Source organism: Aythya ferina (genome assembly GCF_964211825.1).
Source record: "Aythya ferina genome assembly, chromosome: 1".
Classification (NCBI taxonomy): Eukaryota; Metazoa; Chordata; class Aves; order Anseriformes; family Anatidae; genus Aythya; species Aythya ferina.
The window spans coordinates 88,933,449-88,948,127 of NC_140296.1; the positions used below are offsets into that span (position 1 = coordinate 88,933,449).

General features: G+C 40.0%; 2 protein-coding genes across 6 annotated transcripts in view; one reads left to right on the top strand and one right to left on the bottom strand.

The window, feature by feature from the left end:
* The window catches only part of SYTL5 (synaptotagmin like 5), an 88,454-nt gene extending 78,702 nt beyond the window's left edge, over positions 1-9,752 (top strand). For all 4 annotated transcript variants that reach the window (XM_084507178.1, XM_084507180.1, XM_084507179.1 and 1 more), the window contains 3 exons: positions 49-184; positions 2,699-2,907; positions 3,503-9,752. In XM_084507178.1, coding sequence (XP_084363304.1) covers positions 49-184; positions 2,699-2,907; positions 3,503-3,645 — 488 coding nt within the window. In that variant the 3' untranslated portion in view covers positions 3,646-9,752. The remainder of the gene's footprint in view (positions 1-48; positions 185-2,698; positions 2,908-3,502) is intronic.
* Positions 9,753-13,162: 3,410 nt separating this feature from the next.
* SRPX (sushi repeat containing protein X-linked) overlaps positions 13,163-14,679 on the bottom strand; it is a 45,709-nt gene continuing 44,192 nt past the window's right edge. For both annotated transcript variants that reach the window (XM_084507184.1, XM_084507183.1), the window contains one exon: positions 13,163-13,715. In XM_084507184.1, the coding sequence (XP_084363310.1) occupies positions 13,535-13,715 (181 nt within the window). In that variant the 3' untranslated portion in view covers positions 13,163-13,534. The remainder of the gene's footprint in view (positions 13,716-14,679) is intronic.

Below are 14,679 nucleotides of genomic sequence, written 5' to 3' on the forward strand. Positions count from 1 at the left end.
ATAGTTTCTGATTATGATAATGATGTTGCAACTCTGTTGTATATGTAGGAAAGAAGAGCTTTAAAAAAGGAAAAAAGGGAGAGACTCATCTGCCATCTGGGGGTATATTAGAAGTCCTCATCAAAGAAGCTAAGAATTTAACAGCGGTGAAATCAGGAGGCACATCAGACACTTTTGTGAAAGGGTCAGTGGTTTTTTTTTCCTCTGCATTTTAATGGCTGTACTTGAAGAGCATTTTGACTGATCCTATTTTATTCAATATGTCTGTATATGTGTCTGGGGGGGGGGATGTCATTACTGAAAAGCAATGGGCACTTTGAAATGGTATGGCGAAGGATGCTGTTGGCTATGGGCAGAGAGGTATGAGTTGTCCTAGTGGTTAAATACCAGCAGGTCTGGACTCAGTCGAGAAAGAGTATGTAATCTGTATCACTGACTCCATTCAAACATATGTGTTCAGTGTGCTAAGGTGCACACTGTTATAGAATATAAACAAAACACTTTCACTGAGTTGGCAGAGAAAGGTAGGTGAACATTGGTGATTCCTGAAGGCAAGAAGATGTAAACTGGGGTTCACACGTTGGAGATGACACCTGTACCGACAGTGACATTTACATTTCCAGCAAATTGAAACTATATGTGTGTATATATATATATATTGACTAGGAGAAGTAGCCTTGTTTTCAGGAAGAGACAAGTCTGTTTGGATTCCTCATAAAACTGCAAATAGCTTGATGGCTGCTCCATCACGCTGAGGTTCTTTCTAGTGGATGTCAACTGAAACATGCAGAAAGAGAAAACTCATGATGTGTGTGAGGAAATTCTGTTCTTAGTCGAGTATAAAAGAATGCTAAATGAGAAGATTTTTCTCTCTTTTACCATAAGTATATATTTTTTAGTGTTTAATTGGGTAAGATCTTTGTCATGCGGTATGTTTTCAAGGAGCACGTTTAAGTCCTAAGGGTTCCCAGAAAGTCTATCACTGACTTCAAACAGTGTCTTAACTCTAATTGTGTCTCATTGTTAACATTTAATATTCTTTGACAGAAGACATTTAAAAACTCTGCTCTAATGGCTTTGAGGTTTGATTTTAAAGATGCATCATTCTGAAAAATGTAGGGTCTGTGTCACTTGTATGCCTATATGCAAGTATATACGTATATATATATAAAATTAAATATATATTTGCATCTTTTTATTCAATAAGCAGCATTTCTGTTGGACAGTCAAAATCCAGACTATTGAAAATGCTACATGTAGGACATACTTGCAATTTGAATAAAATGAGCATATGCCTGCATACCTCATCATATTGGATTTTTCATAAATTAAGAAAATAATGAGTTTAAAGCATTTTTCTTTGCCAGTTTTTGCTCTCAATGCTGTTTTTCAAAATTGCTGATTTTTAGACATTCTCCAGTTTATCAGTAATGGTTTGAGTATCGTTTACTAAATAGTGACCGTACAAGAAATCCTGCCCTTGACTCCTAAGCAAAGTTGAGACTTTGTCTTAATTTTTAGTGTGCTTCAAACAATCACTAAGCTCATACACATCATATAGAAAAAGTTTGAGCTATTCTTACTATGTATTTGTTCTCCTATGCCATCTCTTTTCTGTTACATGTGAGGGCATTTCCTTTTATTGAAAAATAGTGTGTCTGATCTCGCTGTGGCTTTTTTCCACTTGGATCTTGCAACAGGTTTCATGGAGAAAATGTTTTCAAAGCCTTTTTATGTTAGCAGTAGCAACGTGTGGCCAATAATTCTGTGGAGTATTTTTAGTTAGTGGCTTCTGCTCTTGCTGACATGGATTATTCAGTGTGGTGAAACAGGCGTCTGTTTTCTTGGGACTATTGATTGGTTGTCTGTCGTGTCATGGCTAAATGCATAACAACGTTGCCATGAACCCATAGAGGTACAGCAGTAGTCTGATCCACACAGCTAGTTTGAGACTAAATTAAAGTAATTTAATAGCCTGCTGCAGTGAAATAGCTCATGTTTTTTCTCAAGTAAAAGCCTGGACAGGAAGCCTGATTGAGGTCTACTGATATAATTTGTTTGTATGCCTGACCCTTTAATATTCATGTGCAACTCCATAGTTACTTTATTAACATTGCTGAAAAACATGAAGGTACAGACTGTGAAAAATTGTACTGAACTCTGATTTTGAAACCAGAGTATTATTTTTGCTTAGTTTCACTAAGGGAATTCTTCACTAAAAAATCAAATGTGAAAAAGCATGTCAGACTTTATGGTATTAGTGTTTCTGCTCTCAGTAGGGTGACAAGCAATTCAAAGTACTGGTGCTAAACTTCTGAAGTTCCTTCTTTATTGATCTTTTTTTTTTTTTTCCTTTCTGGAGGACCAGCTTTGAGAGGAAAGCTGGACAAGGTGACTCTAGAGATTCCTTCTGGCTAACATTTTTATGATTCTGTCTGTATTTAGTCTCACTGAAATAAAAAGTATTTTTATAAAAAATGAAAGGTATGGGACAAGGAGACATAATTTCATTTTCTGATAACTGACATTGTAACAAACGGAGCACAAATGCATATGCACTTCCGGTATACGCTTAATTTAATTACAGTGGGAAATGGCCTCTTGATCTTATTTGAGATCTCATCACGATTATTATTCTTCGTTGATATTATCTGACATCCTATTGACATATTCAACTTTCCTTTTCTATATGTTCCAGATACCTGCTCCCAGATGACAGCAAAGCTACAAAACACAAAACTCCCATAATAAAAAAGAATGTGAACCCCCGGTGGAATCATACATTTGCTTTCAGTGGCTTGAATTCCCGGGATATACATAATGTCTGCCTAGAGTTAACTGTGTGGGACAAGGAGTCACTATCCAGTAATATTTTTCTGGGAGGTGTCCGTTTGAGCACTGGAAGTGGTAAGGTCCCATCTAACAGGTGATTGCTTTGCTTGTTTTGCTCTTATCCTGCTCTTCTTTTCCCACCCCAAGTGATTCATGTACATGAGGGATAGAAACGTTATTGAATGTGTGGATAGTATATGCCAATTTGGAGAAACTGGAAAGGGAGAGAAGGCAACATGTCATCTCTATCTTCTATAGAGATTTAGTTCTTTCCTTCATTGAGTGAGACACAAAAATGTGGTGCCCAATTGCACTTCTGAGCAGCCTAGAAGAACCAGGAATAGCTTGGAAGCATTTCTCGGAATCCTGATGAGGAGGAAGAAACTACTTTTAACCAGCAGCAGCCTTTCTGCTGACAGTGGTATGATCTGGAAGAGATGTGAATCCTCAGTTAGGAGAAGGTTGCCTGCGGTGCAGACTGGGGAGGTTTATGTGCATCTATCCATGTACCACAAAGGAATTGAATAACTGGTACGCAGTGGGAGCAAATCTGTATATAGGCAGTCATGTAAAGTGCTTGCCATCTTTCTATAGACTGTTGGAGTGAATGAGCAATATTAAGTAACTGCTTGCTAATATGCCAAAATGGTTTGTGTTTTGCAATTGCCAGGTGTAAGTAATGGCAAGGAGGTTGACTGGATGGACTCTCAAGGAGAAGAGCAGCACCTCTGGCAAAAGATGATTGACAGTCCTGGAGCATCTGTGGAGGGGATATTAATGTTGAGATCCAGCATGGGAAAACGTAGACTCTGAAAGACTTTCAACTACTGAGGGGTACCACAGGTACTCCTGATTTCAGTGGTGTCCAGCCCCTCACACTTTGCCTACTGGAAAGTGGTGAAGGGTTGTACTCTTTGCCTTGGATATTAAGGCTCCAAGTGAAATTTTAATGCATTCTGCACTTTCACGCACATGTTTTTAACCCAGGCTTCTTGGACAGATTATGTTTCTCCTGAAGCTCGTGAGTATTTGACCTTGTACAGAGATCAGGCTGGCTTTCTCTGTCCCTTCTGGTTACTGGTGTACAGATGATGAACACCTCTGCTGGTGGGGGACATAGAGCTAGCAACTGTCTACGTATTCATTTAGTAAGTAAAGTTTGCTTTACATATCTCCTCCTGGGTCAAAGATGGCCTAGAAGACAGTAGTGATACAGTACAAGCAGATTCAGAATGAGTCTGTGCTTTGTTATTTGCAAAATGAGAAGCCATAATGTTCTGAAGGATAACAAACATTTTTTTTTCATGTTTGCTTTTTGGGCTATGCAGTGTGCAGGAAGGCAGGCTTGGAACCAAGCAGCCCTCTAAGGAAAGCCAATGCACTCATCATTGCACACTAGAAATAGTCAGCAGATGAAGGGGTATAAAGTGCCAATGTTGCAGCATTCTCTGGGTTATTTCAGTGCACTGTATATAAGGCAGGTTTGGTTCAATGTGATTAAAGAGCCTCTAATGAAAATAAATGATGACAAATCCCTATAAAATTTCTACAGCTATGTGGTATTACCATGTTTTTCATTCAGTTGACAGCTCTAGCCAAGATCTTCCAATGTCATTGAACAGAGGGAGTGTGTTCACATGCCTGTCGCACCTGATGAGTTGCTGAGATGAGACACATACTGGTTTGGGGCATAAAAAAAAAAAAAAAAAAGTGGAGTTTTCTCTGAAGGGTCTGCGATCCTGTAGGTTTTGGCCAATTCTAACCTTATTAACCACAACAAGTGTTCAAGAGTAATTTTGCTCTTTGGTTTTGTAAAGTGATCTTTGTATCTGCTTAGATCTGTCATCCTCTGCAGACTTAGGTCACTTCTGAAGAACATGCTGTTTTGTATAGTCATGGGTACTGCAGCATTTAAACAGCAGTAGTACCGTAATAAGAGAGGATTATAATCTCTTTCAAGGACAGCACAAGTTTGGATAAAAATATAACTGCATCACACACAATTGCTCAGGGTATGAAACAAAGGAAGACTGGTAAACTGAATGAAAAGTCCTCTGAATCTTTCAGAATTGGAACATAGCTTCCTATTTGAATGGGTAAATTAATCTATAGCTACACTTATCCCTTATTTTTCTACAAATGTTTCTCTTTTGGAAGTAATATCGTATTAGTACCATGGAAACAAATTTGAATATTTGTAAACATAATCCTTACATAAAATACTGATAAAAAAACAAACCAACAAACAAGCTTTCAGAGGATGTTTCGTTCCCTGTACATCAAAACACCAGGGTTTTAAAGATTTCTGTGAAGAATCAAGGCCATAAAATCTTACTTGTTTGAGCGATAGAAATGCTGTTCTTCACAATGTAGAAATCACAGGAATTCTAGATGGAACAACAACATATGGAGAAATGATAACTAACTAAGTGTAGGTTAAGATTTTGTCATCCATTGCTGTTCTAGTGTATAGTCAGTAAATGTGCTCAGAGCTGAATTCAAAATGTTAACATTTAATATCCATTCCTTCCCACCGCTCCCCTCTTTCCCTCCTCTCCCCAAAATATACTATTTTTAGTTTGAGTGGCTTGAAACTGTGGGGAAGTTTGCAAGCAGTCTTTAAAAATCCCATTATTATTAGATACATTCGGTTTATTTATTTTTGTTAACAATAGAATCTTGGCTTTAATAAAAACTGATTGATTTTAAATATTTTTTTTGGTTAAAATTATGATATGCCATTGGAGGTAATGCTTTTGCCCAGTTTGATACCCCCAGTTTTTAGAAACTGCCAAGTCATCTTTGGAGTTTCCATAAAGAATCTCAAGTAGGGAATCAAATGTCAATAGTTGTTCCAGTTGATTTCATTTTCCTTCTTCATCTGTTCTTCATTTTCATCTGAAATCCTGGTCAAATTGGGCAATGAAGCAAACTTACTTTAGTTTTAGCCTACTTTTCATCCTATGCCACAGATGCTGTGAGCTGATGAAGTAGAGCACAAATATCAATCATGTTTTATGACCTTTATTATGATAAAATAAAGTTTCTTTAAATAGACTTTTTCTATCAGCATCCACAAAGTGAAACCAAACCTAACTTCTGGCACCTAAACTCTGTCTCTGTTTACAGAGTCAGAGCCTGAGTTGTCTTGCTTGTTTGCACCACAAACCAGAATTTATTTGGGGAGTAATAATATGTTGATGTGGAGCCACATGCTGGATTTTTCACTTGCCATAAGTTGATTTAAAAAGATAAAGCTTGTTAAATCTAAAGGAAATGATTCTTCAGGGTAAAATTCCAGCTAGGCTTATAGAGGAACAGCAGGAAATCTGATGAGTTGTTTTTGTTTCATTTTGGTGTTGAAACTGGGAAAATGGTAACAAAAAATCTTCTGTGTTGGACCCCACAGTGAAAACCGTTCTTCCACCAGATTGAAAATCTTAAAATAGTTTGGAACTGAACTAAACCTCTTACTTAAAATGGTGCATAAGCATTTATCTAATTTTTGATGGGTATTTTCTAACCTTCTAAGCATTAGCATTGTAGTTAAATCTAGTCTTGCTTCGAAAGGAAGTAGTCCATGCTTTACCTTTAGCTTCTGCCCAATTTACTCCCATTTTTAGGTCCTGTGTTAGAGTTTACAATGAATGTACTCACCTGGAAGGCGTCACATGGCTCATTCTTGGGCTTTTGGAAGAGCCAAAATTTCTATTTCGGCCTGCATCTCAAAGCATAGACCAGGCTATGAATAGATTCTAGGCATCACCTGCAGTTCAGCATATGAGGGGAACATTTTCAAGTGGGTATTTATTTCAGCCAAGGCAGTGCCGTTTGCGTTGATAGGATTTGGAGTATGTACAGTGAAATTACCTCTTAGGTTGGCAGTGACAATTCTACATTATGTTAACATGCAATGCATATCATGCTCTGCCTCAAATGAGCCTCAGAGAGATGACGATCATTGGTGTAAACACCAGAGCAGTTTGGAAGGTTTTGCTATTCTGTGATGTTATCGACGGGAAGCGTTTGATTTGTGGAAAATGTCACATTTAATTATCTCTCTTATATCCTTGTTCTCTTCCTTTGCAAAAATGATTTATGGTTTGGAAAAAGCATGAGATGATTAACTGCAGATGTGATTTCTTGTTTCCCAGATATTTGAACAAATTGCCTGTAATTGTGTGTCATCGTGTACCATGTATTACTAGGCTGCACAAAAAGATGGAAAGCCAGGAGTCAGACTAAAACCTTCCTTATGTATGTATGTTTGTGATATTGAGGATGCATGGCTGGTTTACGGCCAACTTTTAGGAGAAAATAGCCACAATTCTCACACCGATTCATAAACTCCTGTCCTAAGTAATTAGACACAGAAGAGCTGATGCTTCTAAACTATTTCTCCACACAGACTTGAATAACTTAAGATGCTTCAGTGGAGAAGAAATTTTCTCTACGCTGTTTTTAAAAATGTGAAACATGATGCATGTTACTAGCAATGGAACTACAGGGCTTTCATTGCTGTCTTCTCCCTCCTTGTGATCAGATTCTGAGGGTTTGACCCATTAAAGAAAAACAAAAGTACAACTTTGGCTGTAAAGTGTAAATCTCTTGACAGTGTAGTTATTGCCAGTATCCATCAGGAAGAGCCAATGCTGAGCCCTGTTATCTAACAGTCCAAGCCCTGTTATCTAACTTGAGTATCTAGACCTGTTTTCTGGAAGTTTCTCAATTCAGCTTATCAGGGACTTGAGGCTTCTAAATGTTCTTGCTTACATTTTAGATGCTAAACTAGGTTAAAATGGCCTCCTTGTCTCCTCTACCTCCGTCGTATTACATTTGAATGAGGGTGGGAGGAAAGCTGCAAAGACAGTGAGGCTATTGCCATCTTCTTGTGCTGATCAAAGTGCCATTGCCTTCTTTAAATGCCTTTTAGACACCGCATTTTGATTTTTCTTTCCCAGCTGGATGCTTAGCAGATGGTTTATGAGAAAAGGCAGTGGGATGGTGACCATGATAATAGAATTGTTAGGGTTGGAAAAGCCCTCCAAGGTCGTCTGCTCCAACCATCCCCCTACCACCAATGTCACCCACTAAACCACGTCCCTAAGCACCACGTCCAGCCTTTCCTTGAACACCCCCAGGAACGGTGATGCCACCACCTCCCTGGGCAAACCATCCCCATGCCTGACTGCTCTTTTTGAGAAGAAATGTCTCATTTCCAACCTAAACCTTGTGTGGTACAACTTGACGCCCTTCCCTCTAGTCTTATCACTAGTTACCTGTGAGAAGAGGCTCCCCCCAGCTCCCCACACCTTCCCTTCAGGTAGACATAGAGAGCAGTAAGGTCTCCCTGAGCCTCCTCTTCTCCAGACTAAACAACCCCAGTGCCCTCAGCCACTCCTCACAGGACTTGGGTTCCAAGCCCTTCACCAGCTTTGTAGTCCTGCTCTGGGCATTTTTAAGTATAGTTTTTGATTTTTTTTTTTTTTTTTAATTTATTTATTTTCCTTGTTAAGCCCTGTCAGGTGCAAGTGTCCAAGGCTGTATTCTGCAAATACAAACTAAACTACAACAGCAGAGCAGCCATTGAGCATCCACTGGTTCCAATTGATAAGGTGAGGTAACAGGAGGGTTGCATAAAGACTGGCATTATTTTGGCTTCACAAGAGGTATGCACATTGGCCAACTTCAGACATGTAAAGCTTGTGGTTTGCTTGAGTCGATGAAGGCTCCTTGGATCTCTTACACCTTAAAAAAAAGAGCTGAGTCCTGTCTCCATAGTTGCCTAGTCTGCAGGTTCACATTAGACATTAAGGGTTGTACCTTAATCTTTGCAGGACCTTTTCCTTCCATCCCTCTCTTCAGTTCAGCAACCCTCAACAAGAAATTCTCCACAGATTCTGTCAGTATGTCAAACTACGACTCCATGTCCCACCCAAACATGGATCACCAGTACCCAGTAGTTAAGTGATAGCTCCGCTTACTTTCATCTGTATGAGGTAAAAACTGGTATTATCCTTCCCTAACACATGATGTTGATTTTTGATGGACAGAAACAGTCACCTCCATGTGTACTTTATAAACACTTTTTTGGATACATTTTTTAAAGATGATTTTAATTTATTTATTTTTACACGTGGAAATGTGACCACTTGAGAATCCTAGAGAACTTGCAATTAATTGTACAAACATACATGCAAATAATTCCAAAATAAGATGCAGCCTTTTATTTGCAGAGATGTCTTTTACCTTAGCTCAGCCTGAGACACTGAGAAGCCTGCTAGCAGAACCTTACCACTGTGTCCCCTGAATTTCCCACCAAGTGATTTCATGTTTGCAAATGCCATTTGGTAAGTGGTAATAATTCAGTGTTAATTATACCGTGTATATTGACACTGGAAAGTGAATCTCAACTTGCTTTTAGGTGTTCTTTAGGTTGATTTTGAAACTCGCCCCTGCTATATATTGGCCCCTTGTTTAGATTACCTATTTCGACAGTTCTGCTTTGTGGCAATAACTCGCCTATGTCTGTGTACTACTGCTCCTGAGAGTTGGGTGTGTATTTTTGAGGGTAGCTCTAATCGTCAGGGTTTGCTTAAAGCCAAATGTAGTCATTTGTTGCAGCAAATAGAGAATATCATGCATCCCTCGTGCAGCCTTTGTTCTGCTTAAAATCTGTTGCTAGCTGTTTGTTTAGTTATTCTGCTGGACTTGAACAGAAGTAGCAGTAAATGGCATCGCAGCATGTTAAGTTCTGCCCAAATCTAGACAAAACAGAATGTTTCCTGCCCAGAACATTTTTGTACTGTGCACTGTATGTTCAGTTTTGTGGACAAAGATGGCTGGTAATACATTTGCAGCTGTTGTCAAGATTATTGTTCTATCTTTTAAAATTAAAATAATGAAACGTTGCAGTGTCACGTCTCTTCTAAAATTCATTGCAGTCAACTATAAGCATGTCTTTCAGGAATATCCCATATTATCTTAATAAGGTAAGCACAATTGCTCCATTTATATTATAATAACAGCAGAGACCTGGCATTTCTGAAGAGATGGGACTCCATTGATAGTCTTTCCCTCTGCTGTTTTTGTCTTCACTTCTGCAGCTTACATCATTTTTATGTTTATTTTTATTTTTGTTTCATAAGCTTTATTTTCTAGCTAAGAATATTGGAAACACACTCTTTTCCACCTTGCTAGAGAATTATTTTACCTGTGCCTTAACCCCGTGCTTTCAGTTCCTTTCCTCCATCTCCAGACCTCCTCCCCAATCCCTAGTTCAAGCTCCTGCCCACCTGAAAAATCCAAGCACCGTCCTTGCTGTGGACGTGCAGCCTCGCAGCCACTGCCAGGGGAGGCCAGGAACAAGGTGAGTGGCTGGAAGTGCATGAGCACCAATATTGCATAACCCGAGCTCCATTATTTCACTGCCTTAGTTTAAAAAGCGGATTGTGATTGTAGGAGTATTTAAATGCACTTCAGGTTACTTTTTGGCCTCTGTGTTTTCATTAATTATGCTATGCCGTCTGACTCATGCTTTTATGCAAGTACTGAGCTGTAACGAAACGACACACTGCAGTCATTTAGCACAGAGCTGCACTTCGGGGCTGCGAGGGTCGTTGGTGCTTTCATTACAATGTGAGACTTTCTGTCCCGGAGGGGAAGGGTTGAGCTTCAAGAATCAGGCACATGCAACTTTGACGTTAGTCGCTGCCTCTGTAGATGTAGAGTGGTTGTGTGGTGTGCGATGGCAGGGATTGTTCTCATCAAATAGGTGGATCCTTGGGTAGGACTGGGGGAAAATCAGGCCATTGGAGAACTGTTTGGGGTCATGAGAAATTGCTGCCTCCTACAATGTATTGCAATGGGTTTGTTGCAAAAGATGTTATGTGATAGAAACAGTACTTCTGCTCAGTTCTAAAATGATCCAGCTCCTTTGGTTGTTGGGAACACGTTCACAACCGAAACGTTATCTCCAGATTGATGCAAAAACCTCGGGCCCGTGGTGCTATCTGCACGCTGCGATCTGTCACTTGTGCAGTGAATAGCCTGGAGTGGGAGAGGAAAGGATGAGAATCACTGCAGGTCTGGCTTCTTGGAAACAGACTTTAATCCTCCCAACCCAATTTGTGCTTTAAACAGGATTTGTGTTTTGTCAGCAGTGGTAGGATTAACAGCTGTGGCAAGAAGAGCCACGTTGGAAGTACAACAAAGACTCAAGCCTGTGTGATTTTGAGGGAGATAAATTTTCTGTTAAACATTTTAGTGCCTTTTATTTTATTTTTTTTAGTGTAGGTACTGCACCTTGTTTACACAACATTATTTTTTTGGGACCAGAAGTCTACAGGATGAACTACTTGAATATATTTGAATATTTGGCATTTATTTAGGTACACAAAAGCTGGGCTAATGCCAATAATACCAAGTCTCTTGTTCAAACAGTCCTTTCCTGAAAGGCAAATCTGCCACGTTCCTGCATACTGTACTTGCAGGATGATTTGACTCCAAAACAGAGATGACACATGATGTTTTTCACTGTTCCATTCCTCCCCACAAAAATGTACAACAGAAAATGCCAAAAAGCTTATATTTGCAATCAAGAACAGCTTTTGTTAATCACAAGATTTCAACAGATGTTCTGTGTAGAACTATAACCAGTAAGCAGAACACTTATGCACTTCCATCCACTTAATTCAATTTGCTCAAACAGCCTGGTGATTGCAATCACTTTCCTGGTTGTAGTGATTGTAAAGCCCCACTCCTGTTCAGCCAGTCATTAAAGGTGACTGGATGCATTGATTCTGCACCCAAATCAAAACGGAGCAGCAGCGGATTGGAACTGCAGGAATACAACAGAAAAATCAGACCCATCAGACCTCCAGACTTACGTATTTATTCATAAAATCATCGGGGATCAGCGGATGTGCTTTTTGACTGAGGAGAGCTGGGGGAAACCACCTGCCCACTCTCGTTATGAGTGCATGCCTGCCAAAGCTGTCCTTGTGTCTTGGAAATGCTGGGAAAGTTCATTCAAAGGAAGTTCGGTCCTTGTCCTCCAGTCAGCCATGCTCACAGACCTGGCAGCACCACCTGCAGAGGCCAGGGTGTATCTGGATTTTCTTTGCCTTTGGCATCAGCTCTGCAGGCAGTCACTGCTTTGGCTGCATCGTGCTTTCATGACTACTCTCAAGTGCTCAGTAAGTCTCCTAACGATCTTGCAGGCAGACCATTCTGCTCAGAAGATCCCTCTGCCTCGATGCCCTTGCACTTGTCTGCAAATTAGCTTTTCTTAGCTAGTATCAGGACTGAATTCCCTATGTGCACATTCACTCCCTCATTAATTCATTTGCAAGAGCAACATTTTTAAAAAAATATCCTAATTTCAGAAAATGTGAAAGGTTGTATCCTTTGGTAAGGATTGCTTTAATGATGCTGATAAACTGTTCCCCTGCTGACACAGGAGCATAAAATCGAGTAGTTGAAGACAAACAAGCATTTGGCTGAAAAGAAAAAAAAAGGCTTTGCTCTGAACAGTATGAACAGCACAGCCACTGAAGTGCTGTTCAGTGATGGGAAATTACGCACCTGATCCTGTAAGCAAGTGTCCAAAGCTTTAACTCAAAATTTTAATTCCTTTTGGGTTTGTATTCTTCATGCATGATGTATATTCTTTGCAATGGCTTGTCAAGATTGTGGGTTATAATAAAACACTAGAGAACTATTTCCTTTTTTGATTGCCTCTTAACACTTTTTGCCAAGCAGTGAACTTTTTTTGTTGTTGTTGTTAGATTGTAAATGATGCGTTGCAAAAAACTGTTTTCACAGATCTGGAAATGACAAATCCTTGATAAAGCTTCCCTGGAGGGGGTGTTCCCCTGCCATCAAATCAAGAGCCTGATCTGTCTCCAAGATGAGAAGGGAAATAAATCTATTACTCCAAGTCACTGGACACGTAACGCCAGAAGCAGACACACACCAGGTAGGAGCAGATCTTCTATCAAGTATTGCAGTACATAGCCTCTAGTAACTTACCACCCATTTTTTGTGTTGCTCACCCTTCTGTTACTGAATTCCTTCTGGAAATATTTCTATACTCCTGCCACCACCTATTTTCTTCGCCTCTGCTTAGAGTAAGTATTCATGTTGCCTTTGGCTTATGCTTGGTGTCTGTGATTGACTGTATTATAGTGGGTCTGAAAGACACCTCTGGGTCACTGTACGCTACAGACAGAAACATTAGCTTCTGATTTAAATGGTTTACAGAGGGGTGGCAGCTTGATTCAGCTTTTGAGTAAATCAGTCAACTTTATCTCCGAGGGTTAGACAGCCATTTCTTTGCAAAACAATATTTTATTAATAAAAAGACTTATAAACAGTAAGAAAGAAACCCCAATTTTACACTGAATGAAAAATCCAAAATAAACTCCTAGAGACGTGCCTCAGGTCTTTGCTGTCTGTACAAGAAACTCCATTGGGTAGTAATCCTACGTACACGTTTCTCTACAGATGGCTGAAAGTACAAAAAAGCATCATGCATATGTCTATGCAGAGTAGCTACACAGCTGGACAGACCTAACAATACACACAAAAAATCTGTACATCAGTGATTACAAAAGCCATGCTTTGTGTAGCACCAAGGGGAGAATTACGTGGATAAAAAAAAAAAAAAATCACTGGCAAATACAAGCCCTGCAATTCTCAATTAGGGGCATGACTGGCCAATTTCTGCTTGCAGTTTCATCTCTTCTTTTCTCAAGGGAAAATTGTCAATAAGTGCAAAGAGCTCGGCTGGCGTTGCCGGGAAAGGATAGCGTTCCTTGTCCATGCCGTGTTTGTCCATCACCACGATGTTGAAATTATAATGGGGGATCCTCAGCAGCAGCCTGCAAAATAAGGAAGTCATTTTGTGAAAGCCCATCATGTGCCCAGGCACTTCGAACAGCAATAAATGGCAGAGCCAGGCTGCTGGCTCCAGGCAGAGGACTCTGGGGATGGTCAGAGGGGGCTACACGGGGTCTGCTTTGTCTCAGCTATAAGAAGGGAGTCAGCAGTGAGCAGGTGTCTGCCCGTGCTGCAAGGCTGTACCTCTGCAGGAGGGAAGGGTCAGGGTAACTGCACTCAGCGCTGTTTTCTTCTCAGACGTCTGATTTGGCAGTATGGCACATGCCCTACCTATTGCTCTCATAACAGAAAAAAAGACAAAGAAAGTACAGGACTATATGCACTGCCTAAAGAAAAAACGTTGTGATGGAGCTCAAGAGTTACTGGTAGGCTATTCTCTTTTTTTGCTGCCAGGCAGTATAAAACAAACAAAGAAAAAACAATGAGAAAGAGCAGAACAAAATTACTTGAGTCAGTTCTCCTTGCTTCCTAATAGTAACTACCTACCTGGTGGCAACTCCAATTTAGCAGAAAAAAAAAAAAAGCCACCACTAATCAGGGCAGAGTCCTTCCTTTGGAGTGGTGAAATGGGTCATTCAAGCTCCTCTGGAGGTGCAACAGTAAGAAAAGTATGTCCTTGATGCTCATTTAACTCATCCTTGGAGGAGTTATAATTTATAAGATCCTCAGACATGCATGCAGTCAACATCACTGGTGTAGGGAAAATAAATTCAGGCATCTGTGATGGAATGGGGTCAGGACAGGAAAGCTGCCGTGAAGAGGAGGGTCTCTTGGGAGCTGAATTTCAGAAAGGTTTGAAGCATAAAAATTGACCTTCCTCTGCCTTCCATTGGGTTCGAGTTCTCTAGTTGTTGTTTTGTTACGGTGAGAGAGCTCAGCCATTGATTTCAAACTGAAACAATGTTGGAGCTAATTTATGGTGATAGGTGGTGAGATAAGGCAGAG